At 44.6% G+C, this 26,344-nt stretch overlaps 1 protein-coding gene across 1 annotated transcript; it reads right to left on the bottom strand.

The window, feature by feature from the left end:
* Nucleotides 1-1,792: 1,792 nt before the first annotated feature.
* Nucleotides 1,793-25,761, bottom strand: SLC15A3 (solute carrier family 15 member 3). The gene is made up of 8 exons (XM_056851994.1): nucleotides 25,198-25,761; nucleotides 21,261-21,559; nucleotides 18,552-18,711; nucleotides 13,150-13,260; nucleotides 7,315-7,483; nucleotides 5,689-5,847; nucleotides 4,838-4,996; nucleotides 1,793-1,947 (listed from the first exon to the last, which is right to left on the bottom strand). The coding sequence occupies exons 1-8, from the start codon at nucleotides 25,759-25,761 to the stop codon at nucleotides 1,793-1,795; spliced, it is 1,776 nt and encodes a 591-aa protein (XP_056707972.1).
* Nucleotides 25,762-26,344: the final 583 nt, after the last annotated feature.

Genomic DNA, 26,344 nt, shown 5'->3' with positions numbered 1-26,344 from the left:
GCCGTATCTTCTGAAAAATCCCTTTTCTGTGTACCTGTGAAGGGTAGATGAGCTGTGTTTTACCACTCTACATCTGGGAAAATATTGACTCTTTGGGCTCAGCCCGTCTTCCTTTCTTCCTTAACACTTCAAACGAGCTGACTAGTTCCCTGACACAGGACATGATTTTACATTACTGGGAAACTGCCCAAACGGGACCCATGAAATTCATCTCTGGTATTCTAGATAAGGCTCACAAAGCATGAAATGTTTCTGTGGGGATTTTAGCATCTATTTTGAATGGAAAATAAATCATGAATAAGGCCAAAGAGCAAATCCAACATATTGAAAGCAGAAATGAGCCCTGACAAATTCCAGCCCAGCTGTGTAACCTCAATGCTCTGGACCAGCTAAAAGACAATGCCATAACTTCTTGCCTTGAACTGGACCTTTCCTAAATGACTCACTTTTGAGAAATTGTCATCTTGTCTGTTAAGTCATGTGTTCTGGTTTTACTACAGCCATATATTCCCAGTTCTGGCCATTCCAACAGAGCTGTGTTCAAAGAGTAGAACTTTAAAAAGAGCAAGACTGGTTTAAATGCCATGAGAGGGTTAGATAATTTATTACAAAAAATGTTTAGAGGGATATGGGGGATTGCATTGCAAGCTAAACAATGTTTTGAGTCCAAAGAATCAGAAATGCATCAGTCTTCAAAAAGGTACTTTTACAAGAGCATATCTGTTCATTCTTGTATCTCCCAAGTAGGCATGATGCAGTCTCACAGGCCACAAGCAAAATGTTTACTGTTGTTGTGCTCTGATCTACTATGCCCATATTTTTAGTGTGGAAAGACTGTGCCCCCCAAAGGAGAGTAATGGATGTGGTTTTCTGTGCCCCCCAAAGGTGCGGGGTTTCTCAGCAACAACAAATGGGCATGTGTGGTACCACATCAGATTACAGGAAAAGAAAAACATTGATCCTTCCACTCTGTATGGCTGTAGGTTATACGAAAAGATTTGATGTCAATCTGATATTTTGCCATAGCTCCACCCCCCTCTCATTCTGTATACTATACCATTTTGGCCTTAGTCAGTGAGAATCTTGTAGCTTCTGTAGTTCCAGAGGGTACCCATGTTAGTCTGTAGCAGCAAAATAAAGCAGGAGTTCAGTGGCACTTTAAAGACTTACTAGATTTATGCAGAAATAAATTGTTGTTAGTCCTTAAGGTGCCACTGAACTCCCGTTTTATTGTAGCTTTCATGGAAGAGTGTTTTTGAGAAGTCTCTGCAGCAATTTGAGGCTAGGATGCTCTTCTGATACTGAGAACCAGCTTTATATTGAGGCTGGGATAGTGGTGGTAAATCCCCTCCTTTTTTTGTTTTAATTTTCCTCTCCCCTTCCCCTACTCTTCAAAGCCAAAGCAAGACCGATGGGTGTTACTGAGTCTGTTGACATAAGAGTAGACTTGCTGAGTGAGACAATGATCCTCCATCTAGCCAGAGCTAAGCAGTGGCTTGTATCCAAGGGTAATTTCAGCTCTTGGGCTCCCCGTTCTCGGTTATTCATGCTCAGCTTCTGGAAATAAGATGTTGATGACACCTTGAATAGAGAGTTGTAGTGCCTGAGTAACCTAGCAGCCTGACATTGATCTGGCTGCCTTCCATGAATGTCGCTAATCCTTTAATGTACTGTTTGAGTTCAAAACATCCCTATACGCTATCTAGATAGCAGGGTGGTGGTGGTGTTTGGTTGTATACTGGGATCTGCTGTATGTTGGCACCTCCTCCCAGTCTTACAAAAACCGAGCATGTTAGCTGTCCTCCTGTCTGATACAGAGGTGGCAGGAGTTGGGCCGCTGCTGATTCTCATAACGGATAGAGATCCAGACAAAGAGGACACAGGTTACTGCTTGGATTGCCGCAAGCAGGAAGAAATAATTATCCATCTGACACTTGTTAATATTCCCTAGGAAGGAAAAAGGGAGAGTTATCAGTAAGCTGCTCTTTCCATACTCTACAGAATTCACTCTTCGCGGTGTTTCATGCCCTGGTTTCTCCATGTACAGCAATTAGGGTTGCCAGATCCCTCTTCACCACTGGCGGGAGGTTTTTGGGGTGGAGCCTGAGGAGGGTGGGGCTTGGGAAGGGACTTCAAGACCATAGAGTCCAATTGCCAAAGCAGCCATTTTCTCCAGGTGAACTGATTTCGATTGGCTGGAGATCAGTTGTAATAGCAGGAGATCTCCAGCTGGTACCTGGAGGTTAGCAACCCTAACAGCAATCAAACAGCACGTTCCCTCAAACCCCAGGTTGCTTCTTGCCCTGCCCTCCTGCCTTGCCATTATAACTAGACAGGGCCTACTGGTGAGGCCAGGCAGTGCTGGTTTCTGCCATAGTAGTTCTCCATTCTCATGGGGCCAATAAGGTCTAAGGGAGGCTGACAACTCCAGGTGTCACTCTGGGACATTTTAACTGTGCATGCCCTCCTAAACTTCCAACCACTGTGCTTCTGCTACTGAGACAGCGCTGGAGCCTGCTTGCCAAGAAACGTGAAGCCACCTCTGGAACCACAGGCAGGGTTACTGCAAACACAAAGTTTTATCTGTACACCAAAATTTTGACACTCTCCCACAAGTTTAATCAATTGCACATTACATTGATTATTTACATCTAATGAGTCAGATATGATTCAGAAATGCTTAGCCAAGTCTATTCCCATCAGCAGAAACAGCAGCAATTTATTCAGGACCTGCATCACAGGTACTCTTTCCCCATTAAAAAAAGGCTCAAGGTATCATGATAGAGGTGTGACAGGACAAAAGCATACAGACTTTAGGACGGGACACTGAAAACTGAAAAAGACATTCCCTCATCGGCCTTTACAAGCCACACCTAGCAGACACAGAGCTTTTAGACAGGATGTTCTCCTTTTGTAGTTCCTCACTAACATCTTAAATGGCTAAAATCTTCCTCTTTTTGGAAAAACTGAAAGTTTATTTATTTGGGAAACTTATTCATAACATTTGGCTGCTGCCTTTCCATACCTGCTTGAACACTGGTATTCTCAGGAAACAAGTGCAGTGGAAGCCCAAAAGGCCACAGTTATCAAGCTTAAGAAGTTACTTTTAATGTGCGTGAATAACTGTTTTATAATCACAGGTCGTGATCTATCTAGACAGAGCCATGGACAACTATTTCATTGAACATATCTAGTTAGTCTGAGGCCCCCATCCATGCTCCCTTTCACACAAACGACTGTTTCCCGGTGGTACGATCCAGTGTTGCTGAGAAGTGTAAATATTCCAACTGCATGGATGGATCCAACTATGAAGGTCTTTTCTAGAGTATAGAATCATAGAGTTGGAAGGGATCACCAGGGTCATCTAGTCCAACCCCCTGCACAATGCAGGAAACCCACAACCACCTTCCCCCTACACCCCCAGTGACCCCCACTCCCATGTCCAGAAGATGGCCAAGATGCCCTCCCTCTCATCATCTGCCTAAGAACACAGAATAAGCATTGCTGAAAGATGGCCATCCAACCTCTTCTTAAAAACCTCCAGAGAAGGAGCGTTCACCACCTCCCAAGGAAGCCTGTTCCACTGTGGAACTGCTCTAACAGTTAGAAAATTCTTCCTAATGTCTAAATGGAAACTTTTTTGATTTAACTTCAACCCACTGGTTCTGGTCCAACCTTCTGGGGCAACAGAAAACAACTTGGCACCATCCTCTATATGACAGCCCTTCAAGTACTGGAAGATGGTTATCATATTCCCTCTCAGCCTTCTCTTCAGGCTAAACATACCCAGCTCCCTCAACCTTTCCTCATAGGACTTGGTCTCCAGACCCCTCACCATCTTTGTTGCCCCCCTCTGGACTTGTTCCAGCTTGTCTACATCCTTCTTAAATTGTGGTGCCCAAAACTGAATACAATATTCTAGGTGAGGTCTAACTAGAGCAGAGTAAAGCGATACCATCACTTCGCGTGATCTGGACACTATACTTCTGTTGATAAAGCCCAGGATCCCATTTGCCTTTTTAGCTACCACACCACACTGCTGACTCATGTTCAGTGTTTGGTCTACTAAGACCCCAAGATCCTTTTCGCACACACTACTGCTGAGACAAGTCTCCCCCATCCTATAATTATGCATTTGATTTTTCCTACCTAGATGCAGAACTTTACATTTATCTCTGTTGAAATGCATTTTATTGGTTTTAGCCCAATCCTCCAGCCTGTCAAGATCATCCTGTATCCTGGCTCTGTCTTCTACCGTATTTGCTACCCCTCCCAATTTAGTACTCTAGAGTACTAGAATGCTCATCAGATGGAAAAGGCTCCCATCCACACACACTCCTCAGGATCATACCATAAAAAAATGGTTCCCACACCACCAAGTAAGTATATGAAGGTCAACAGGTGGAGAACATGCCGTATCTGTACCACAAGACAGGTAAGAAAAGGCATTCCAGACCACACCATGCAGGAAAGATTGAGAGTCACGCTGGACACTGCCTTTTTGGACGTACACATTACACACATCCAATCTACCCATGCAGTTCCCAATCCAATAGAATCCTATACAGAATCCTGTCAGATCTCGGCTACCCTGTTCAAAAGGATGATGAAAAAGTAGATGTTTTAAACTAAACCGAAGTGTTCCCAAGAGCAGGGTAATCATTCAAATCCACATTAATGTGCGAGCACCGAGGGATAGTATTTATTCTGGCTTAATGTGAAATTTAAAATCCCATTCTCCTACTTTTCCATGGTAACCACTATCTTTGTGTCCTTAGCTCTGATGCCTTCTTTTATGGCTAGGAGGTAGTGAGTAACTCCTTGTTCTGTTACTCACCATAGTCCTCTGGGCAGTTCATCCAACCATTGGCTGGCACAGAGAGAAGAGTCAGGAGTCCAGATCCTAAAAGGGATCCCACACCAGAAATGAAGTAGAAGAGACCCATGATGGCTCCTTGCATGGATTTGGGAGCTTCAGAGTAGGCAAACTCCAGCCCTAAGAAAGAGTTTGATGAATCAGTTAGCAAGGAGATCAAGAAGTTGCATAGAGGTTATGGAGATTATGGACAGTACAATCTCCTGAAATCATTTTGGCAATCAGACAGCAACACGGCTCCCCCCACCCACCACCCACCTGCTAGAAAAATAAATCTCTGAACACATCAGTTAAAAATAGAATTGTAAATGCACTGTCATTTTTTTATTGTATATGTTACTGTATTTATATTTGTGTGTGCCGTCAAACCACAGCTGACTTATGGCAACCCTGTTGGGTTTTCAAGGCAAGGTGGTTTGCCATTGCCTGCCTCCCCATCACAACTCTGGTGTTCCTTGGAGGTTGCCCATTCAAATACTAACCAGGGCCAACCCTGCTTAGTAGCTGAGATCTGACAAGATCTGACTGGCCTGGGGCTATCCAGGTCAGGGCATATTTTTGTAAGTTGCCTTAATTAATCAAAGGCAGCATATAAATATACACTGCACATAAGCATGTGAAACAAATAGCCCAACCACTCCTATGGAAAACTGATGCTGGAGGGATTGATCAGAAATGGAGAAGCACTGGATGGGAGAGGGTGCCTAACCCTCCCCCCCACCCCAACTGTTCCCTGTTCCAACCCTCACCCCACTAAGCAACCTTTCAGATGTTTCTTTACAAGGATAACAGGACTCTCCTATGCTGCTTACCTGGAATGCTAGCAAAGATTTCGCTGATTCCAATGAGCAGGTACTGGGGGATTTGCCACCAGATGGGGAGTTGTGCTGCGATATAATGATCCTTCCCAATTTGCTGTGAGATGGTCTTATTGTTGTGCACATATTTTAGCCTCTTAGTCTCAAGAACACCTATTGAATAGAAACAGTTCAGTTCAGGGAATCCCTGAGCAACTGTCTTAATCCTCAGGTCTCGCTTGCATGTGCCAGATTTTTGGCTGCAGCTGTTACAATCCGTAAAGAACTCAAGAAGGAAGAAGATTAATGGGTCTTAGGTCTTCTGTGTCTGTGTTTATGTATTCTGTTTACAGGGGTTATTTTTTAGATATATAATCCAAAGTATTGTTTTGTATAGATGGCCGGGTATATTATATGTGGGGCTATAACGGTCTCACTTGACTTATGCTGGTTATGTACCGTAATAATAAAGTTCTGTTCTGAGCGACTGTCTTTTAATTTAGGTTTGCTGCTTAGTTAACAGTATTCATTATGCAGTAACAGCTCCACCCATTGCCAGACAACAAGATAGCCACATGATTCCCTTCATTGCAATTTAATGCTTTCCAATTCATACATATGAACTTCAAATGACCCCCTCCCACTATAGGGTATTGCTTTCATGAATTACTATGACATTGCCAAATGGTTGCCTAATGGCCAATACAAAAACAGTATAACCCAAGGGGGAAGCGGAAAGTTGGGCTCTTTGTGGACATGCCCAGATAATCCCAAATGGGCACATTAATGCTCAGCTGTACAGAAGGTTTGATGGGGAAACGTAGATATTTTTTTAAAAGGGCTATTGTGTGTAGATCTTATTGCTCTCTGCTAGTTTGTCTGGGGGCGCCGCCACCACCCAGACTTACCCCAGGAGACTACAAGCCCCACCAAAGGCACTCTGTACCAGCAAGCCCCACAGCTGGGGAAAGTGCCTGTCAGGTTGCAAAGTCTACTTGGGAGTCAGCCAACTCTCAGTAGCAAAGTCTACTCAGGAGTCAGCCAGCTTGACGGAGCCCAGCTATTTAAAGAAGTCCGTGTGGAAGGGCCAGTGAGCTCACCACTCCAAGGCAAGTATCCATTGGCCCAGGGGCTTGTCACTCCCTAGGGCTGGATTGAGGAGGGAGGACTGGCTGAGCCCAGGGTTGGTCCTTCCCTTGGGGGAAGCATTTAAAGGGCGTGCCCAGGAGCAGCCAGGGAGGAAGAGCCAGACCCATTCCAAAGCAGCTGGGAACAGGTAAATGGCTGAGCAGAGTGGGGAAAGTGGGTGAAGAGGAACCCTCTCCTTTTGCTCTATCCTTGGGCACTTGCCCAACTAAAAGCAACCCTGGATTCAGACTTGATAGCAGCAGAACCTGTAGGAAGGGAGAACCATGAATGCCACCCTGAGCTCCTTGGAGGAAGGGTAAGGGTGGGTGGAAAGTGACCAATGTGGAGATTAGCTCTGAAAAGCGTTCAAAATGATAGATCTTGTTCTTTATCCCATGGAGCAATGTGGGTAAAAAACAACAAACCCCTCTGGTCCTTTATATTTGGGGCTCAAAAGCTTTAGTTCTAGAAACAAATGTGGCATATACAGAAAAGGTTGAATGAATTACTTACCTGCTGCAATGACTGAGGCAAAGCCAAAGATCATACCCACAGCCATCCTCTTTAGTGCTGAAGGCAACACCTTCCTCTTTGCCAGGAATGGGTCTATGACACGGTCTTTCAGTGGGACCAGGATCAGTAGAAATATCACATTGGCTAGAAGGAGCCAGGCATCTGGGAACTAGAAACAGAATGGGGACATCAAACGTATCTAATAATAACAATACAAATTCCTCCCCAAAGCGCTCTATAAGTATATTGGTCCTAGATCTAACAAAATTGAGAACATCTGTTTCAGCAGCGGCCTCGTCCATGATACTGTGAAGGTTCAATTGATATAACCAATCTACCAATTCGTGTCCATGCAGACTTTAGCAAGTGTTCTAGCAACAGACAACCAGCCCAGAAAACAGTCCCTGGAACAAGGCCAAATGCCAACTCTATTTCAATATCCACTCAAGAGGGCTGATTCACACATTACAGAGTCTTTGTGGTGGATGCATGCAGAGTTGACAGATGTGATCTGGGAGTTTCATGCTGGGAACTTAATTGCCAGGCATTCATGGAGCCAATTCAAATAGGAAATTCAGCATGTGGTGGAGAGGGGAATTCCTACCCACACAGTTTTTCCAATCAGAAACAGCTATGGGAGTCACCATTTGCCTCACTGGAGAAACTTACATGTAGCCCTCAGTACATGCATGTTTCCCCAATGAGGCAAACAGTAACTCCAGGGCCATTTCAGATCCAAATCAGGCCCATGCTTGCCTGGGAATAATTCCAAGCTCATATCTAGTTGACAATTCACGTGTCCAACACATGGACTTTGCAATGTGCACATCAGACCTCAACAACACTATGCTGGAACCTAATAATTTCAGAGGAGTAAGCATGTTAGTCTGTTGTAACAAAAATAAACAGGAGTCTTGTGAGACCCTAAAGACTAGTAAAATAGTATTCCAGCATAAGCTTTTGTGGGCTATAGAGCCCACTTTATCAGAAGCATGTAGTGGTGCCTCACCATGCTGTTATTTTATGCAGGGAAATTACTTTTTTAATAAGTAGCAGAATCACAAGGCCATGAAATACAGGAAGTATAGCATGAAATGTCATTACGTAAAATTCAAACCTGTTCAAGAAAAATACAGAGACCTTTCACTAGTTATGCCAAGCTGGTTAACACCTGCAGTGAGTTGAGAAACTCCAAGCTTTTGCCCAAGCTGGAGGGAAGGGGGTAGGAGGTAGCATGGAATCTGAACATCTTCCAGACCACCAAGGGCTCATTCACTTGCTCTTCCTCCAACTTCTATATGCCATCGCCAGCCTCGACTATATTGTGTCACCTGCCAACAATGCCCTACTGCGGTCTACATCGAACAAATGGGTCCATTTCTGTGCAAAAGAATAAATGAACACAGAGTGGACATCAAAACGGGCAACATTCAGAAATCTGTGGAAGACCACTTCAGTGTACCAGGGCACTCTGTCGCTGACCCAAATCTCCAGTGTTCAACAAAGAAACTTGAAAGGGAGACTCTAAGGAGAGATGGCTGAATCCAAATTTATCAAAAGGTTTGATTGTATTAACCAAGAGCTTAAGGTGCCTATTTTAGCCTATACCAGCATTCAATAGTTTAACATAATGAAACAGTCTATTATCAACAACTCTAATTGTTGTGAAAGGTTACTGTGCTTCTATACTTTTGTGTTTTGCAAAGAAAATGTCACAAGCTATATCTCCTGTGGTTCTTGTAGGTTATCCGGGCTGTGTAACTGTGGTCTTGGAATTTTCTTTCCTGACGTTTCGCCAGCAACTGTGGCCGGCATCTTCAGAGGAGTAACACTGAAGGACAGTGTCTCTCAGTGTCAAGGGTGTAGGAAGAGTAATATATAGTCAGAAAGGGGTTGGGTTTGAGCTGAGTATTGTCCTGCAAAAGTAATGTGCTAATCATTGTCCTGTAAGTATCAAGATAATGTGCTAATGAGGGTATGGTATGTTAATATGGAACCATTGTATCCTGAAGTGATCTGTTAATGTGTGAAGTCCAAAGCTAATCTGCATGGCTATTGTGGACTGTAGTCTTTGTTAGTCTGGAGGTTTTCAGGACAGGAAGCCAAGCCTTATTCATTCTTAAACTCTCTTCTTTTCTGTTAAAGTTGTGCTGATGTTTATGAATTTCAATGGCTTCTCTGTGCAATCTGACAAAATAGTTGGTAGAATTGTCCAGTCTTTCAGTGTCTTGGAATAAGACCCTGGGTCCTGTTTGGGTCAGTCCATGTTCAGCCACTGCTGATTGGCCAACCTGAGAAATCAGCAGTGGCTGAACATGGACTGACCCAAACAGGACCCAGGGTCTTATTCCAAGACACTGAAAGACTGGACAATTCTACCAACTATTTTGTCAGATTGCACAGAGAAGCCATTGAAATTCATAAACATCAGCATAACTTTAACAGGAAAGAGGAGAGTTTAAGAATGAATAAGGCTTGGCTTCCTGTTCTAAAAACCTCCAGACTAACAAAGACAACATTCAACAATAGCCATACAGATTAGCTTTGGATTACACACATTAACAGATCACTTCAGGATACAATGGTTCCATATTAACATACCATACCCTCATCAGCACATTATCTTGATACTTACAGGACAATACTTTTGCAGGACAATACTCAGCTCAAACCCAACCCCTTTCTGACTATATATTACTCTTCCTACACCCTTGACACTGAGAGACACTGTCCTTCAGTGTTACTCCTCTGAAGATGCCTGCCACAGTTGCTGGCGAAACGTCAGGAAAGAAAATTCCAAGACCACGGTTACACAGCCCGGATAACCCACAAGAACCAATGAACTCTGACCGTGAAAGCCTTCGACAATTTATCTCCTGTATTTCACAGGTTTTTTTACCTTTGTTCACATTCGCGCCCCCCCCCCATATATATATATATATATTTCTGCTGAATGGGGCTTTGCTTCATCTATCTGATTGTAGCTCATAGAAGCTGATACCTTAAGGAGCAACAGGTTTTTCTGAAGTATCACAAGATTTTCTTCTTCTTTTGCTGCAACAGACTAACAGGGCTGCCCATTGGTATTTCCAGCAACTGTGTGACTCCTTCCCCTAATGTGTCCACAGCTTGCAATCCTATCCCCATTCATTGCGACCACAGCAGCTGCCCAAAGCGAGCTGGGGTGAGTGGACCGAATTTCAAACAGAGCGCTGGATGAAACTGAACACTCCAGCAACATACTCTATGCTGAAGTCTCACTCCGCATTTTCAATATCCCCATAAGAACATAAGGACATAAGAAAGGCCCTGCTGGATCAGACCAAGGCCCATCAAGTCCAGCAGTCTGTTCACAGAGTGGCCAACCAGGTGCCTCTAGGAAGCCACAAACAAGACGACTGCAGCAGCACCATCCTGCCTGTGTTCCACCGCACCCAAAATAATAGGCATGCTCCTCTGATACTAGAGAGAATAGGTATGCAGCATGACTAGTATCCATTCCAACTAACAGCCATGAATACCCCTCTCCTCCATGAATATGTCCACTCCCCTCTTAAAGCCCTCCAAGCTGGCAGCCATCACCACATCCTGGGGCAGGGAGTTCCACAATTTAACTATGCATTGTGTGAAAAAATACTTCCTTTTATCTGTTTTGAATCTGTCACCCTCCAGCTTCAACAGATGACCCCGAATTCTAGTATTATGGGAGAGGGAGAAAAATTTCTCCTTGTCTACTCTCTCCAAACCATGCATAATTTTATAGACCTCTATCATCTCTCCCCTTAGCAGCCTTCTTTCCAAGCTAAACAGCCCTAAGCGTCTTAACCGCTCCCCATAGGACAACCCAGTCTGGTTGTTTGAAGCTGTCCTCACTGGCAGGATCAATTCATATACCCAGCTGAGCACATGGCAGCTACTTGAAACTGCGGCGCGTTCCCCTGCCTCCACCCCCAGCTAACATGAACTGGTTGCATGCCAGCAGCAGCATGCTAACAACCATGCTTTCAGCAAAATGCCCTGACACACGTTTAAAGCATTTTACAGCAAAGTGCAACAAACCCAGTATTATACATAGTGAGAACTGCACATAGTTGGCTAATTGCAGGAAGGAAAACGGACATGCGGAAATTTAAACAGATTTCCAGAGACCGCTGTCCGACTCATGGTTCTGTGAACTGGTCAAAGGAGGTTTTTCTCACGTTAAAGTTAAAACACACCCCTTTAAACTATAACGCAAGCCTCACAAGCCGTGCACAGAGACAGAGGGGTGGGCAAAAAGATTGAGGTAGGAGACAAATCAATAGTGTATTTTGCCTTCAAATAAAAGAGGTTGTTTCATCATCCTGAAACAGAAGAGGGTCTCCCTGAGAAACGATTCTGCTGTCAACATCAGCATCTGATCTAGTTTTCAGAGGCCATTTATTCATGGAAGGTTTTGCATTGGATTTGTCACTCTATAGATGCACATTTTCCCCATCTGAATTCTCAAAACTCTGCATGGCGGCTTATTGTTGAGTTTTGAGAATATGGATGGGGGGAAAGTGCATCTAAAGAGTGGCAAATCCAATGCAAAACCTTCCATGAATAAATGGCCAGAGCCATCATTCATTCCCGGAGCCTTCCCTGTGCTATGTATGCATACCAAGCCCCTCTCCCATCTCAGCTCCTCTCTCACAGTCTGTAGCCGGAGGGGAAGTGGAATGGTTTTTGTTCTGTGCCGTGTGTGGTGGCCTCTGATCACAGCGAGAGAGCCACATGAAGCTTGTCACGGGGCTGAGTGCAAGGAGGCGGCTTTTTGCTCTGGTTATTCAGTTTTCACACCCTGGCTTAACCTCTTCCTCCCTAGAAAACTGTTGCTTGTGATGGCATTCTGCTGAATACAGTGTGTCACCATTAATGTCTCTTATTTGAACTGAGCAGTGCCCCTTCCTTACAATTCACAGTGGGTAGCCGTGTTAGTCTGTTTGCAGTAGTCAAAAAGGGCAAGAGTCCAGTAGCACCTTAAAGACTAACAAAAATATTTTCTGGTAGGGTATGAGCCACAGCTCACTTCTTCAGATACAGCTAGAATGTGAATCCATCGGAGATTGGAAAGAGAAACTGCTGAATTACAGTTGATATTCAAACTAAAGTCAATGCATTTACCTGGGCTGAATAAAGACCTTGCATTCATGGCCCATTACCAATGCTGATTTCTCCACACCCATCTCTCCCCTGGACATCACAGACTCTTCTGCATATCACACCTAATTCCATCAAGCCTGCTATTCACATTTACATACTGTTCCTCTACTTAAAGACCGATGGATTCACATTCTAGCTGTATCTGAAGAAGTGAGCTGTGGCTCACGAAAGCTCATACCCTACCAGAAAATATTTTTGTTAGTCTTTAAGGTGCTACTGGACTCTTGCCCTTTTGGGCCTTCCTTACAATGTTATCCCTTCTTTCCTCCAAGGAGTTCAGGGTGGTGCTCATGGCATCACCCCCCACTTTAACCTCACAACAACCTTGTGACATTGACTGAGGCCCAGGAGAGGGTGTCTGGCCACAGGTCTCCCAGTGAGCTTCTGAGCAAGATGTGGGATTTGAATTGTGTCTTCCCAGTTGTAGCCTAACATCCTACCCACTATGTGACTATGGCTTCCTGCTTGCCACAAGAGAATTCCAGTCCCCATGTTGCTGAACACCCTCATCACACGACACCTTCCCCATGAAACACGGAACATGACACGACCCCACTACCTAGGAAGGGTCACCCTTGTCTTGGTTCCTCACCAAACCACACAGTTCTGTCTTCCCATAGGCCACGTTGCCAGTCACCTTCTTCAGCTTACCGTGTAGCTACTGCTTACAGATGCTGAGAGTGCCCCGTTGCTTGAATTGCTGTGTTGAAAGATGTTTGGGATATGGAGGTGCAGCCCCTGCAGGTAGTAGGTTGACTGCATCTAAAACTCAAAAGAAAAGGAATGCCATTAGAGAAACAGATGTTGCATGGGATGAGTCATGGTCTCCTTGACCTGGCCCAAACTGCTGTCAAGTTGAAGCCCTTTGGTGGTCACATGGCTCAGTGGTATTTGCCATTTATAGACAGCTGTTGCCACATTAGTTCCAGAGGCTAAGGAATACAGAACTTGGTTTGCATTTGCTTTGCCCATGCACACGCACCAAGCGTAGGGTTGCCAACCTCCAGGGACTAGCAGGAGATCTCCTGCTATTCCAACTGATCTCCAGCCAATAGAGATCAGTTAACCTGGAGAAAATGGCTGCTTTGGCTATTGAACTCGATGGCATTGAAATCCCTCCCCTCCCCAAACTCTGCCCTCCTCAGGCTCTCCCCCAAAAAACCTCCTGCAGGTGGGGAAGAGGGACCTAGCAACCCTAACCAAGCGTCAGGCATAGGGTTGCCAGGTGGCACACCAAGCGTCAGGCATAGGGTTGGCTAGTCAGGCATAGGGTTGCCAGATCCCTCTTCACTACCAGCAAGGTTTTTGGGGTGGAGCCTGAGGAGGGCGGAGTTTGGGGGAAGGACTTCAATGCCATAGAGTCCAATTGCCAAAGCGGCTATTTTCTCCAGGTGAACTGATCTCTGTCGGCTGGAGATCAGTTGTAATAGCAGGAGATCGCCAGCTACTACCTGGAGGTTGGCAACCCTAGCAGGCATGAGGAACCCATTCATGAAGTTAAGGTTCATTATGAACAGCCCTTGAAACTTTAAACATAAAAACTGACTAGGCTGGCCAGAACTGGTTAAAGCCCTGTCCATATCAAATGCCCTGAAGTCACATACACGGCCTCTGCCTAAAGACTACTGAGGCAGCCCTGAGTGTTTTTGCATACCTTACCCTTTGTCCCTTTGCTACAATAGTACTGTAGTAAAATGGATAGTAAAGAGTTAACTGGAACCTAATTATGGGTTGGAAGAAGACTCCACCACCCCTGGACTGTTCTTTTTTCTTGCTTTCAGTTTTCTGCATTAATCTGATTTTAGTTGCAATAGAAGTTGTGCTACATTCTGCAATTCATGAGAGTACTGAGATTTACTTCCTTACCACAGTGAGATCACAAAATTAGCGACGAGGGTACAAAGCATGGCCTCTTATGGAAAAACTGAGAAATTTAATCTAGAAAAGGAGGATCGGCAGCAAAATATTGAAAGACTGGGCCACTATTTTCTGGCTAATGAGATCACAGATGCAGCTACACAGAAAGCAATATTTCTTAGTGCCTCTGGCTGCAAAACCTATTGTGTCTCGCGAGACCTACTGTATCCTGAAAAGCCTGGAGACAAAAGTTTAATGGATTTGGAAAAGGTTTTGACTGAACATTACACTCCTAAATCTAATATCATCCATACAATATACACAAACTGAAGAACTCTTGCCCTCTGTGTGGGTTACTATGAACAGGACTAGGGAGAGTCTGTCCTAGAGATCAGAACACAGAGGCAGCAACTCTTGCTTAAGGCTTGAGCAGAACATAAAAGAAGCAGGAGGAGTGGAGTCAGCCTTTGAAGCATACTTGGGGACTCACAGCTGCAAACTCTGGAATACTAATAAAACAAATGGGAAATTTAAGTGTAGTATATCTGCACAGGGCTCTGCTCAGGAACAGGACAGGATATGATGCCCGCAGATTTTCCGCTCATGCAGATCCTTATTTATGTGCACACTAGAAGGGACAGAAATGCACAAGAGGGAGTTTGTCATCATAGCCCTTCAACCTGCAAAATTAATTCAGGGCTGCGCTGCAACAGGTCTCAGGTATTCAACCAGCCAGGCTTGCTGCCTTCACTCTGAATGGATGGACAGTTTCTTCCTGTTTCCCAGGCCCTCCCGCAAACAATCACCAGAACAGGATGGTCTGCGTTTTACTTTGGGAGGCCATTACGTATTTTTGTGCAACACATTACTCTCCCCCCTGTCATATATTTGCTCAGCCCTAACTGTAAATATACTAATTAATGGTTAATCCAGAGAGAGGTAAATCACCAAAATTCTGTAGCATGTTGGATTGTATCCAACCAACTGCAAGCACAGTGTACATGGAGTCCCACCACTAGGAGAAAGCCAATTTCACCCAGTTCTACTCATCATTGCAGTCCCCCTCCCCAACCTTCATGCCATTTTGCCCACATGCCTCCTTCAATGTTCAATCATCTTTCCAAAGGGTCAAAAAAGGGACTTCTGGGAAAATCTGTGCCCACCTGTGCCCTCCACTGGTGGCTAGTTGGATACAACCCACCACATAGTATTGCTGTCAGGTTCTTCACTGAACGCAAGATCCAGACGGGCTCTTGACATGAGTTCAGGCCAAGTTCTGGCCACAAGTCAAGTCCGTATCAGTTTGTTAAAAAAGTATGTGGCTGCCCCCGAGTGGCATCCCGAACCTGCCCCAGGTTCCCGGGTGTTGGTACAAGGTGAAGAACATTTTGAGATTTCCAAAATTTTTGGACTCTTGGGTGCGTAATACCTGGTACGTTGGAAACATCTGGGTCCCAGTCACGTAGCTGCCACCCGCCTGGTCCGCCAGTTTCATGAAGCCTATCCTGAAAAGCCTCATCAGTCATTAGGGGAGGCGGAGGGGGCATTAAGGGGGGCAGAATGTCAGCTTCTTCACTGAACACACAATCCAGACGGGCTCTTGACATGAGTTCAGGCCAAGTTCTGGCCACAAGTCAAGTCCTTGGTTTCCAGGGCTTGGAAGCTCCTGTGTATACTTCTTTAGTGCCTGTTATCACAGCTGTGACATTTTGTGTCTTCATTCATGGGAAATGCCTATCTCGCTGTTGCCTAGCAATGTTTATCTTATTCTCTTGTCCTAATGTTTTTAAGCAGGTAGCCTGTACTGGCTCTCCATTGCTAACCTTGCCTACCTGCATGCAGCTAGTTCTTTTAATTTGCTTTTTAGTTCCTAATAAAGTTTTACTGCTTCAGATCTACCTGTCTGGATGAGTATGCTTGAGGGATGCTAGAGGCAAACGCCTGAGACTGACAGTTGCCAACCCCCAGATAATGTGGAAACAAAACAGGGCAGGCTCAAAGTATCAAAAAACTATATTCAAAGTTATGAATAGTGCAAGACTTCAACAATCTCAGTGTGACATACATATATACAACAATATACAAAAGCTGTTATAAATATGAACAGCAGTAACAGCAATAGGCACACTGGCCGTCTCCAAAAGGACGTGAAGCAAGTCCAAAAAGGAAGGTAATCAAGATGTTAACTTCCAAAGGTGGAATCCACAGTCCTGCCGCAGCCAGAAACACAGACAAAGGCAGGACGGAGAGGAGGAAACGCTTTCCCAGATAATCATAGCGCTTTCACCATATAAAGCTTCATCAGCCTCAATTAAGAGGATATATTCAAAGTTTGCCTGGGAGAATCATTGTCGCATTTCAGTAAATCAATCTGACTAGACGTCTTCTATTTCTTTTTGCTATTTTTATTTTGTTTTTTTCTGTAAATTTTTATGCTCCCACAGAAAACGGGGCTGCAAATCAGTTTGGTTTAAAATAATCCCAGCTGTCATCTCCGCATTTAGTGGTTTCCAAATATATCTTCCAGGACAATTGGTTTTAAATTTAAATCCACAATCACTGACAGACAAACATGGATTGGTATCCTCATTTTAGAAAATCTATGGGAACAGAAACATCTTCACTTTCATATCTTTGCTTTTTAATGCACATTTCATTCCTGTTTTATTGTAACCGCTTGTCAACTTTATAGCTGGGTTATGGCAGCAAAGAGGAACCGGGAGGGAAATTAAACCGGCAAGCTGCTGTTTTTATGTCTCCCCTCAGCTCTAATAAGTCAAGCGACTGGAATCCTTGAAGCCCAATTCTATGTACATGTTATGGGCAGGGGGAGGGCAGAGGCAGGATACAAATATTTAAATAAATAAAGTCTGTGGTGTGCTCAGTGGAGCTGATTCCCAAGTCACTGTGCATGGACTTGCCACCCAAGTCAACTTGCCTTTTAGCTAAGGACAATAGAGCAGTTATGACGGCAAAACCCCAAGCTACTTTCACGTTCTCTATGAGATGCAAAGGAGAGCAGGGCTACTGCAACTTTAATAGGTGAGCTGCAGGGAGAATATTGGACGGGCAGCTTGTCATGAAAGTGTTTAAAAAAAAAAACTCTGCAACCTGCGGAAATTCCTTTTTTTACCCAGCTATAAAAGATACAGGAACCTTCTGCTTTTTATCAGGTTGCCCTAGTAGCAAATGTATGTGGGCCATTTCACACATTACTAAGCTGCAAACTTGGATTTCCCCTTGATCTACATCAGCCCATTTTGGCTCTATTTGGAGAAGAGCACAATGCTTCCATAAAAAAAATGCCAGCCCTGCATTGAGTTTCCCCTTCCGTAATGTCTGGTTCAACGTATCCATGCTCTAAATTCATCACAATATACATTTTCCTGCTTCCGGTCCGCATCATTTGTTGTCCATCACAATGATGGCAGGACATGGACAGGCTGCCATTTTTGGTAGCAGCCCTGTAGATACCCTGTAGATGAGCACCTCTGTAATATGGACATGTTTGCAAACACATGTTTGTTGCAATAACACATTACCTTTTAAGTTGTACATGCTTAAAATACCTTAGGAGTACACCTAATAACAAGAGGGATAACATGCAAAAGATGACAGGGGTTTCCTTATTCTCTAGAGGTGAGAAACAGTAAACAGCAAAACATTCCTGAAATCCCACCTCACGCCTTCAGCTTTTTCCCCTGGAAAATGTACATTTCTATTCTGTCCTCTAGGAATCCTATTCAACATGTAGGCTGCCATTATGTGTTATCTTGTACCAATCTGGGCTATTACAGAGCAAAACGCTTTGATATTTCAGTCTTATTGTCCTGAACATTACTCGAAGTAGGACAGAAGAAATGAATGCGAAGAAGGAGAACGGCTCTAATAGGGCTGCCAACAACCTGGAGAGAGAAAAAGTCCTGCCCCTTTAATAGAGACTTAATGTGAGGAAATGGGCAGCTGAAGCTTTTAATGGGATGGAGGTAAATAACATCCACTAAGCCTCTATTAAAGGCACAGGACATTTTTTTTCCTCCGGGTTGTTGGCAATCCTAGCCTCTAATTGTCATGAGCTTATAAAGAATTATGCATGCTTAGGGGAAAATGTCCCCTCCCTGTTCTTTTTGGCTCTATCCAATAAATAGATCAGAACATCAAACCGCAACAGTAAAGAGGCGCTATGCATGGTGTACCTGGAAGTAAACCATCCAGTATGGGACCAGAGTGAGCAGCACAGGTAAGATTTTCACCAGTGCCTGGAAATTGGAGATGTTGTCATGCGATGCTTCCTGAGGTTGGCGCCTGGGACCTGAAAGCAGGCTGGTCACTTCTTCTGATTGGAAATCATTCACTCTGTTGAGAAAGGGAAAAGCATCAATGCTTCGAGGCTTTTAAAATACGACGAGGGCCTGTGTATTCTGGACGCTTGCTATTGTTAAGCAGCAGTTTCCCTTCCAGATCAATGCACCAATCAAGGCTGCATCCCATTCTTCAGAATTCAGCAAGGGAGGGAGGGTACCCATTTCTTTCCCACTAAGACCTCTGCACCCACCAAGGCTGGGCACTGAGAACATCAGCAGATACTAGGGGTTCTAACAGCAGGAGAATAATTGCCCTGGACCTTTAACAAAGGGTCAGGAGCAAGTGTCAGGGATGCTATGCGGTAGTGCGATTGTGCTGCTCCCATGTGCTGTGGTGCTGTCCTGTCCAAGGCCAGTCTGTGCCCCGTGTTTAGTCTTCATAGATTCCCATACTGTGGGAATCGCCAAGTGCTCCTTCCTGCCTCTGGGAAGGGGGGTTGTCTAGGTTACCAGTTATCTCCTGTTGCTTTTCCATGTATGCTCTGCACCTTGCCTTTGCCCCTTACTAGTGTCCTTTGGAATATGGCTTCTGACACCTGTCGATTCTGACCAAATCAAACTGCTTTCGTGGACTTGCCGTCTGCTGGGATCTGTCTATGGTTTTGCCGCAGGGCGAGAGCTTACACAAAGGCATTATTTGCCAGATGATGCTACTGACCTTCATGCTATTAAAAGCTTCCTCTGCCAATTCCACACATTAAGCCTCTATTAGGGGATACAACCTCCCCCCCCTCCAGGTTGTTGACAACCTTGGTGCCCCTTGTGAGGGCGGAAAGGTGGAATATAGAGTTTATAAGTAAAACAAAATAAGAAATTCTAGCTGATACCTGTAAGTTCACAACCCTTACTGTAAGGGAGACCTCTTTAGTTTGAGAATATGAAGGGTATATTTGGATTTTCCACATAGCAACACTTTCCTATGGAAGTCCCGATATTGCTGTAGCTGCCAATGCTGAAGAAGAACAGTTGGCTTTTATACTCTGCTTTTTCTCTACCTTTCAGGAATCTCAGAGCGGCTTACAATCGCCTCCCTTCCCCACAACAGGCACCTTGTGAGGTAGGTGGGGCTGAGAGAGTTCTGAGAGAACTGGGACTAGCCCCAGGTCACCCAGCAAGCTTCATGTGGAGGAGGGGGAAATCCAACCCGGTTGTCCAGATTAGGGTCTGCCGCTCTTGACCACTATACCACGTTTGCTGGCCTGGTCCCGGAGGCCATTTCTCCTGCTTCCACCCTGTGGGGGCCTTTTGAGCCCCCTTTAAACTAGTAATGGGCACACCATTATATCAATAAACTAATTGCTAGGTTTAAAAAAAAAAGCCCCCTGGTGACATGTGGGGGATAGCTGCCAAGGGGACTGAGACAGGGTTAATGGCCGCTGTGTGGCAGGACTGGGAAAATCCAGATTTTCCTGCAAGCTTGGCTTTGCTACAATTTTTCCTAAAATACACAGCACAGCAGGTTTGGGACAGATAAGCAGAAAAGCCAAGAAAAATCCAGGTGTTGTGCAGAAGCACAACAATGCTGTGGGGAAGTGGGGGGGGGGCTTAGAACCCAGCAGCTTAGAACCCAACAGCTTAGAACCCAGGGCAGATCCCCTGTGTGGAAACGGCCACTGTTTTTCCTAGTACGATTAGAACATACTTCCCCACCACAATTTCTAGTTCCTTTTTTCAGTATTCTTACTAAACTTGGATTTGCACTTGACCAAGTCAACACATCAGAAGATGAATGGAGTTATCTTAGAATGAGTTACTATGGCAAATCAGAAGATGAATCTGTTATCTCAGAATGAGTTACTGTGGCAGTGTCTGCAAATCCAGAAGAATAAAATGGTAGAGCAGGTAGTATCTCTGGCGGACTGCAGGTGGTAGATGCCTAAAAAAAAAAAAAACCCCTTCTTGCAAGTAGAAATTTAGCAGTCTGGTGTGCAGGATGCATTAAAATATTTCTCTCCCATTTGTTAGTTTTTTAATTGCTAACAATGTTTTTTTTTTTTAAACAGTGCTTCTACTATCTCAGGATTCTGCCAACTGTGTGTAGACTGGGGCCCATGTTAATGCAATCTAGGTGAAGGGTAATCCCTGACCATCTAATCCCTTCTACTTGATAATTTATTATATTTTTACCACATCTTTTTGCCAAGATCCTCAACCAAAGTGGGAGGCACACACACACCCCCCCCCCCCCGCCATTTCACCCTTTCAGCAAGACTTGAGGTACGTTAGACTAAAAAAGAGTGATTGGCCCCAGGTCATCCAGTGAGCTTCATGACAGTGTAGGGTCCTATTCTGACAAACTAACCGCTGTGTCACACTGGTTATCACGCTTGATATAAAGAAGATCTATGTATCTACTACAGACTGCTGTCTAAAGGGTGTAAGACATGATTCTTTTCTCGTCTTTCACTCAGTTCCCAATGTGTGAACCAAGATGGTCACTACCGTCTATATGAAGGCTACAAGAGTTGCCTAATTTCTTCATAGGAACATGGTGATAATGAGGCTATCCTGCTCAATAGAAACAGACATCCGTTGTCTTACTTGGCTTTGGAGGAGATCTTCCGAAATGCTTGGCCCCAGCAGCATCTCTTAAAGGCCATCTGGAACATTATGGAGACTTGACTGCCAGTGGCTGGCTTTGTGACAAAGCTTGGGGCAGCCAGAAGGAAGACTAGCAAGGCAAAGGCCAGACAGACAGCAGGGATGGCATAGCCAATAAGGAAGTCCACGTTCTGCTGGATAAAGGCAACCACCAGCAGTGAGATCACAGCTCCAAGGTTAATACTCCAGTAGAACCAGTTAAAGAAACGTCGGGTGGCATCCTGGCCAAGATCTGTTACCTGCAAGGAAGAGAAGGATTGGGAATGAAGCCATGTTCACGAATAAGTCACTGGTTCATCAAACCAGAACTGCCTCTAAGGTTGTCTCCACATGGAGGTTTTGCTCAGGGTTCCTTTTCAAACTGTATCAGGGTTTGGGGGAGGTCATCTGCACAAAACGTTTCTGAATTTGTCCACCTTCTGGATTATTTGGGGGTGGGGGGAGACTTCCACACAATATCATCAAGCAGTCATCCACCTTCTGAATTTTCCCCTGCATTGCTGCATTTTTCCCAAATCTGTTTTGGTATAATCTTTGCAGAAAGGTTGTACTTAAAGCAGGTTTGGGATCCATGTGGACAGGAAGATGGATATTTCTGCACTGTAAGCAGCTGGACCCCTCCTCCATCAGTGGGGTGTCATTAAAGGCACAGGGTCCCAAAACTGGCTTTAGAGCAAAACACTGCTCCACACAAAATAGATGTCTCTCAAAAAAATGAGGAATCTTGTGTGCTTGTCAGAGGCAGTTGTGCATTTTCCCATGACTCAGGGAGTGCCTACCTGGGCAATGGGGCTGAGTAATCTCTATTGTCTCACCCTAAGATGATTCAATCAGCACCCTGAGCAGACAGCTTATTGCGTTATCTATACCCATCATGGTAATCCACGTACTCAGGAAAATGATCCAAGCATTCTGCCATTCTGCGTTCTCATCAAGAATTCATGCCCACCACTATCACAACTATCAACCCATACACAAAAGAGTTATTCAGGTATTCTTGTGCTTCCTGACAACCATCACACCTCACCTTGTTTTTTGTCTGGACCCTGGAAAAGCCATCACTTCTTTGTCCCTGGTTTACTTGCCAGTTACCTCATACTGTCTCGGGACACATTTTAGGTATAAATATTGGTCCTTGTGGCATTCATTGTGTGTGTGTGTGTATGTGTGCCTTGGGTCCAACCATATACCCCTTATTTGTGTGTAGGGTTGCTTTGCTTCCCGAAATGCTGGTCATTTCTGTCCCTTTACAGCGCTGCTTTCATCGGACGTTGCTCTCCTAGATCAATCAATATCACCCTAATCCTATCTCTTAGGAGCCCCATGGCGCAGAGTGTTAAGCTGCAGTACTGCAGTCAAAAGCTCTGCTCACGACCTGAGTTCAATCCCGACGGAAGTTGGTTTCAGGTAGCCGGCTCAAGGTTGACTCAGCCTTCCATCCTTCCGAGGTCGGTAAAATGAGGACCCAGCTCGCTGGGGGTAAAGGGAAGATGACTGGGGAAGGCACTGGCAAACCACCCCGTAAACAAAGTCTGCCTTGGAAACGTCGGGATGTGACGTCACCCCATGGGTCAGGAATGACCCGGTGCTTGCACAGGGGACTTTTACCTTTACTTTTTAATCCTATCTCTCACCCCTCCACCCTTTTCATTTGGCTCTTGTACGAATTGTGAGGGTATGCTTATATTGTGTGCTTGAGATTATTATTTATAATAAAACCCCATTTTATTTGAACAATTGCCTCTTTATTGAGTTTCTCAAAGGACTTATCCCTGTACGTGTGTGTGTTAAGTGCCGTCGAGCCTACACAGGTTTAAAGATTCTGAGTTACCCTATCTTGCTAAAAGCTCAAGTCTCCAATGCTAATTCCCCCAACAACAGTGGAGACTATCTACTTCAGGTAACAGCACCTCACTGCCACATTCAACACCGTTTCCTCTTGAACCTTCCATTCCCTCCCCCATGGGCTTTAAAAAAATTGGTAATAAATGCACCATTATCGTGTTATTATGTGATAATGATACCTACTATCATTTGTTTTAACAAGTCAGCAAAAAACACTCCAGCTCTGTGTGTGTGTGTGTGTGTGCAGTGGGGGGAATTGGAGGCCTGCTGGGGTAGTGTGGAGAATCCCCTTGCCCCCCATGGAGCTTCCACTTACCCTTACAGGCCACACAAGTGTAGCTAACAAAAATTTCTACAGGCCAGTAACATCTGTAGATTTATTCTCTAGGCTTATATAAAATTTTGAACTCCCTCCCCAGCAAGATTAATCTTTCTCCTTCTACAATTGTCTGCTGCCAGCAGATAAAGCCTTCCTTGTATTTTTGGGTGCACCTCCAATAACTTATCAGCCCCCCCCCCCACTTGTGTTACGTATGTTGTGTATTTATATGTTTTTATTGAATTGTTTAAATATTTTATATATATTTAATGTGTTAAATGTTTTACTGTTGAAATGTTTTAATGTTTGCCACCTTGGGAACCCTATTTGGGTAGAAAGGTGGCATAGAATTGTTTTCAATTAATGAATGAATGAATATAGAAGAAATGCATAGAGAGCAGCAATGGGGCAAGATAAGGCAAAACAAAGCAGAATGAACTGCGATCACTGATATACATATCCACAGGCACATACATTCCTCGGGCAGGTGGGAGAAAGTTATACCCTCCTCCGCAACAAGATCACTCACATTTATAATGAAAGTGGAAAGTAAAGCGCTGCAAGGAAGGTTTTTGATGAATGGCAGGGGGTTGAGGGTGGGACAGGTTTGAAAAAGTTGTACAAAAATTGTGTTGTGGATGAGAGTTTCAGTGTGCACAAGTGCCTTCCCCCAGCAAGTTAACTGTGGAGGAATTCAGCTGGAGTCAGGATATTATCCAAAACAGATGACATAGTGAGTTAACTCTGCAAAGGTTTTGAGCAAGGAGGGGCATTCCACAGTATTGGAATGGCATTGACTTTGTCACAGTTTGGGGACATTTTCAGCTTGCTTGTGGTAGGAGAGAAGGGAGTCTTCTCTCCTGCTACAAGCAAGCTGAAAAATATTGATTTCTTTCTAGGATGACAGGGGAAACTAAACCCACTATCTCCAAAATTAACAGAATTAAAATTGCGAGAGTATCAAAAAAACAATCAAAAGCCTACAGCAGAGGCTACTACACAAAGGCTGAAAATAGAGAATCACATGTTTTTATCTAGTTCCATAATTCCAGGCATTTTGGCAGAGTTTTTTTTTAAACTGTGCTTGATGAGTATGCTGGAAATCAACCTTTTGGTACAAACAGACTGAGATTATTCTGCTTTGAAGAGGCAGGAGGGAATATGCCAAACTGTGCTGCAGCTAGAATCATCCCAGGAGCCATGGTCAGAGTTTACTAGAGAAAGACCCGCCACAGTGACAAGAAAGAAAGAAAGAAAGAAAGAAAGAAAGAAAGAAAGAAAGAAAGAAAGAAAGAAAGAAAGAAAGAAAGAAAGAAAGAGTTTACTAGAGAAAGACCCGCCACAGTGGGAAGGAAGGAAGGAAGGAAGGAAGGAAGGAAGGAAGGAAGGAAGGAAGGAAGGAAGGAAGGAAGGAAGGAAGGAAGAAAGAAAGAAAGAAAGAAAGAAAGAAAGAAAGAAAGAAAGAAAGAGTTTACTAGAGAAAGACCCGCCACAGTGACGAAGGAAGGAAGGAAGGAAGGAAGGAAGGAAGGAAGGAAGGAAGGAAGGAAGAAAGAAAGAAAGAAAGAAAGAAAGAAAGAAAGAAAGAAAGAAAGAAAGAAAGAAAGAAAGAAAGAAAGAAAGAAAGGAAGAAAGGAAGGAAGGAAGGAAGGAAGGAAGGAAGGAAGGAAGGAAGGAAGGAAGGAAGGAAGGAACTGAGCCAAGATCTCTTACCTGATCAGCACCAAATGGTGTGAGGTTGGCCTTGACAGAGCTGATACCCAGGGCCAGGAGCAGTAGGCCAGTATACATTATAGGGGCACAGTACTGACTTGGCAATTGTTGCTTGCACTCAGCGCCACCTCTTTGGCAAGAGGGCTGTACCACATCAGCCGACCTGTCTCCACACAGTAAAACCCGTCCATCTGGTGAAGCCGTGGCAGGCAACAGGCAGGCAGTCAGCAGATAGAGCAGGAAGCTGAATGCGATGGTCCGGTAGCGGCCCAGGTAAGCATCGGCCAGCCAGCCTCCAATGGGGGAGAGCAAATAGGAGGCCCCCATAAAGAGCAGAGTTGCTCGTGAAGACTGCGAGCCACCCCAATTGAAGTTGCTGCTGTTGAGATAGAGGACAAGGTTTGAGACAATGCCGAAGAAAGCTGCCCGCTCCAGAATCTCTACCAGGAGCACCGCCGCACAGGCAGACCTTCTGCCCTCAAAGGGGGACATGGCAGGCCTGTCTAGGGTCTCCTCTTGCCCTGACAAGGGCTTCCGCTCCTCCCTGGCCCTTGGAGAGGCCATGCAACCCCGGCCTCAGGATCTCTTTCTCGCTCTCCCTTTTTCTTCGCTGGCCTCTGTTTTGTGTTCTCCTGCCTTCTCATAGTCTTTCGGTGTTGCTTGTGCTTCCCTATTTTTTCACAGGACACATATCATATGACAGTTCGTTTCCCTGAAAGGAAACTTTCATTTTGCATTAGGCAGAGAAGGTTCCCCTTTCACATGAGTCTTACGTAGGTTTTCTCCCTCCCCCTTTCTCCATTCTCTTTAAAAAAATCTGTTCTTTCGCCAAAAAACACACACCAAGAAACACATCCTTACCCATTTCTGTTTAACCCCTCCGAAAAACCCATCCTTACCCATTTCTGTTTTTTTCTTCCTCTAAGAGAATGTACATTTTCCCACAGACTAGATCTTCCCTTGCACAAACCTACAGGGGCTCATATTTCAATCCTTGTTTCCAGACGGGTTTTAGCCACAGCAAGCCAGTCCTACCTTTTCTTCCTTTTATGATGATGCAGTAATGATGCTACAGCTTAAGAAAGTTTTCCCAATGTTTTCCGAAAGCCTTAAAAGGCTCCTGTAGTCTCACTCACACATCGCCAAG

This window comes from Euleptes europaea, chromosome 6 (genome assembly GCF_029931775.1).
Source record: "Euleptes europaea isolate rEulEur1 chromosome 6, rEulEur1.hap1, whole genome shotgun sequence".
Lineage (NCBI taxonomy): Eukaryota > Metazoa > Chordata > Lepidosauria > Squamata > Sphaerodactylidae > Euleptes > Euleptes europaea.
This window is presented reverse-complemented; position numbering and strand designations above follow the sequence as displayed.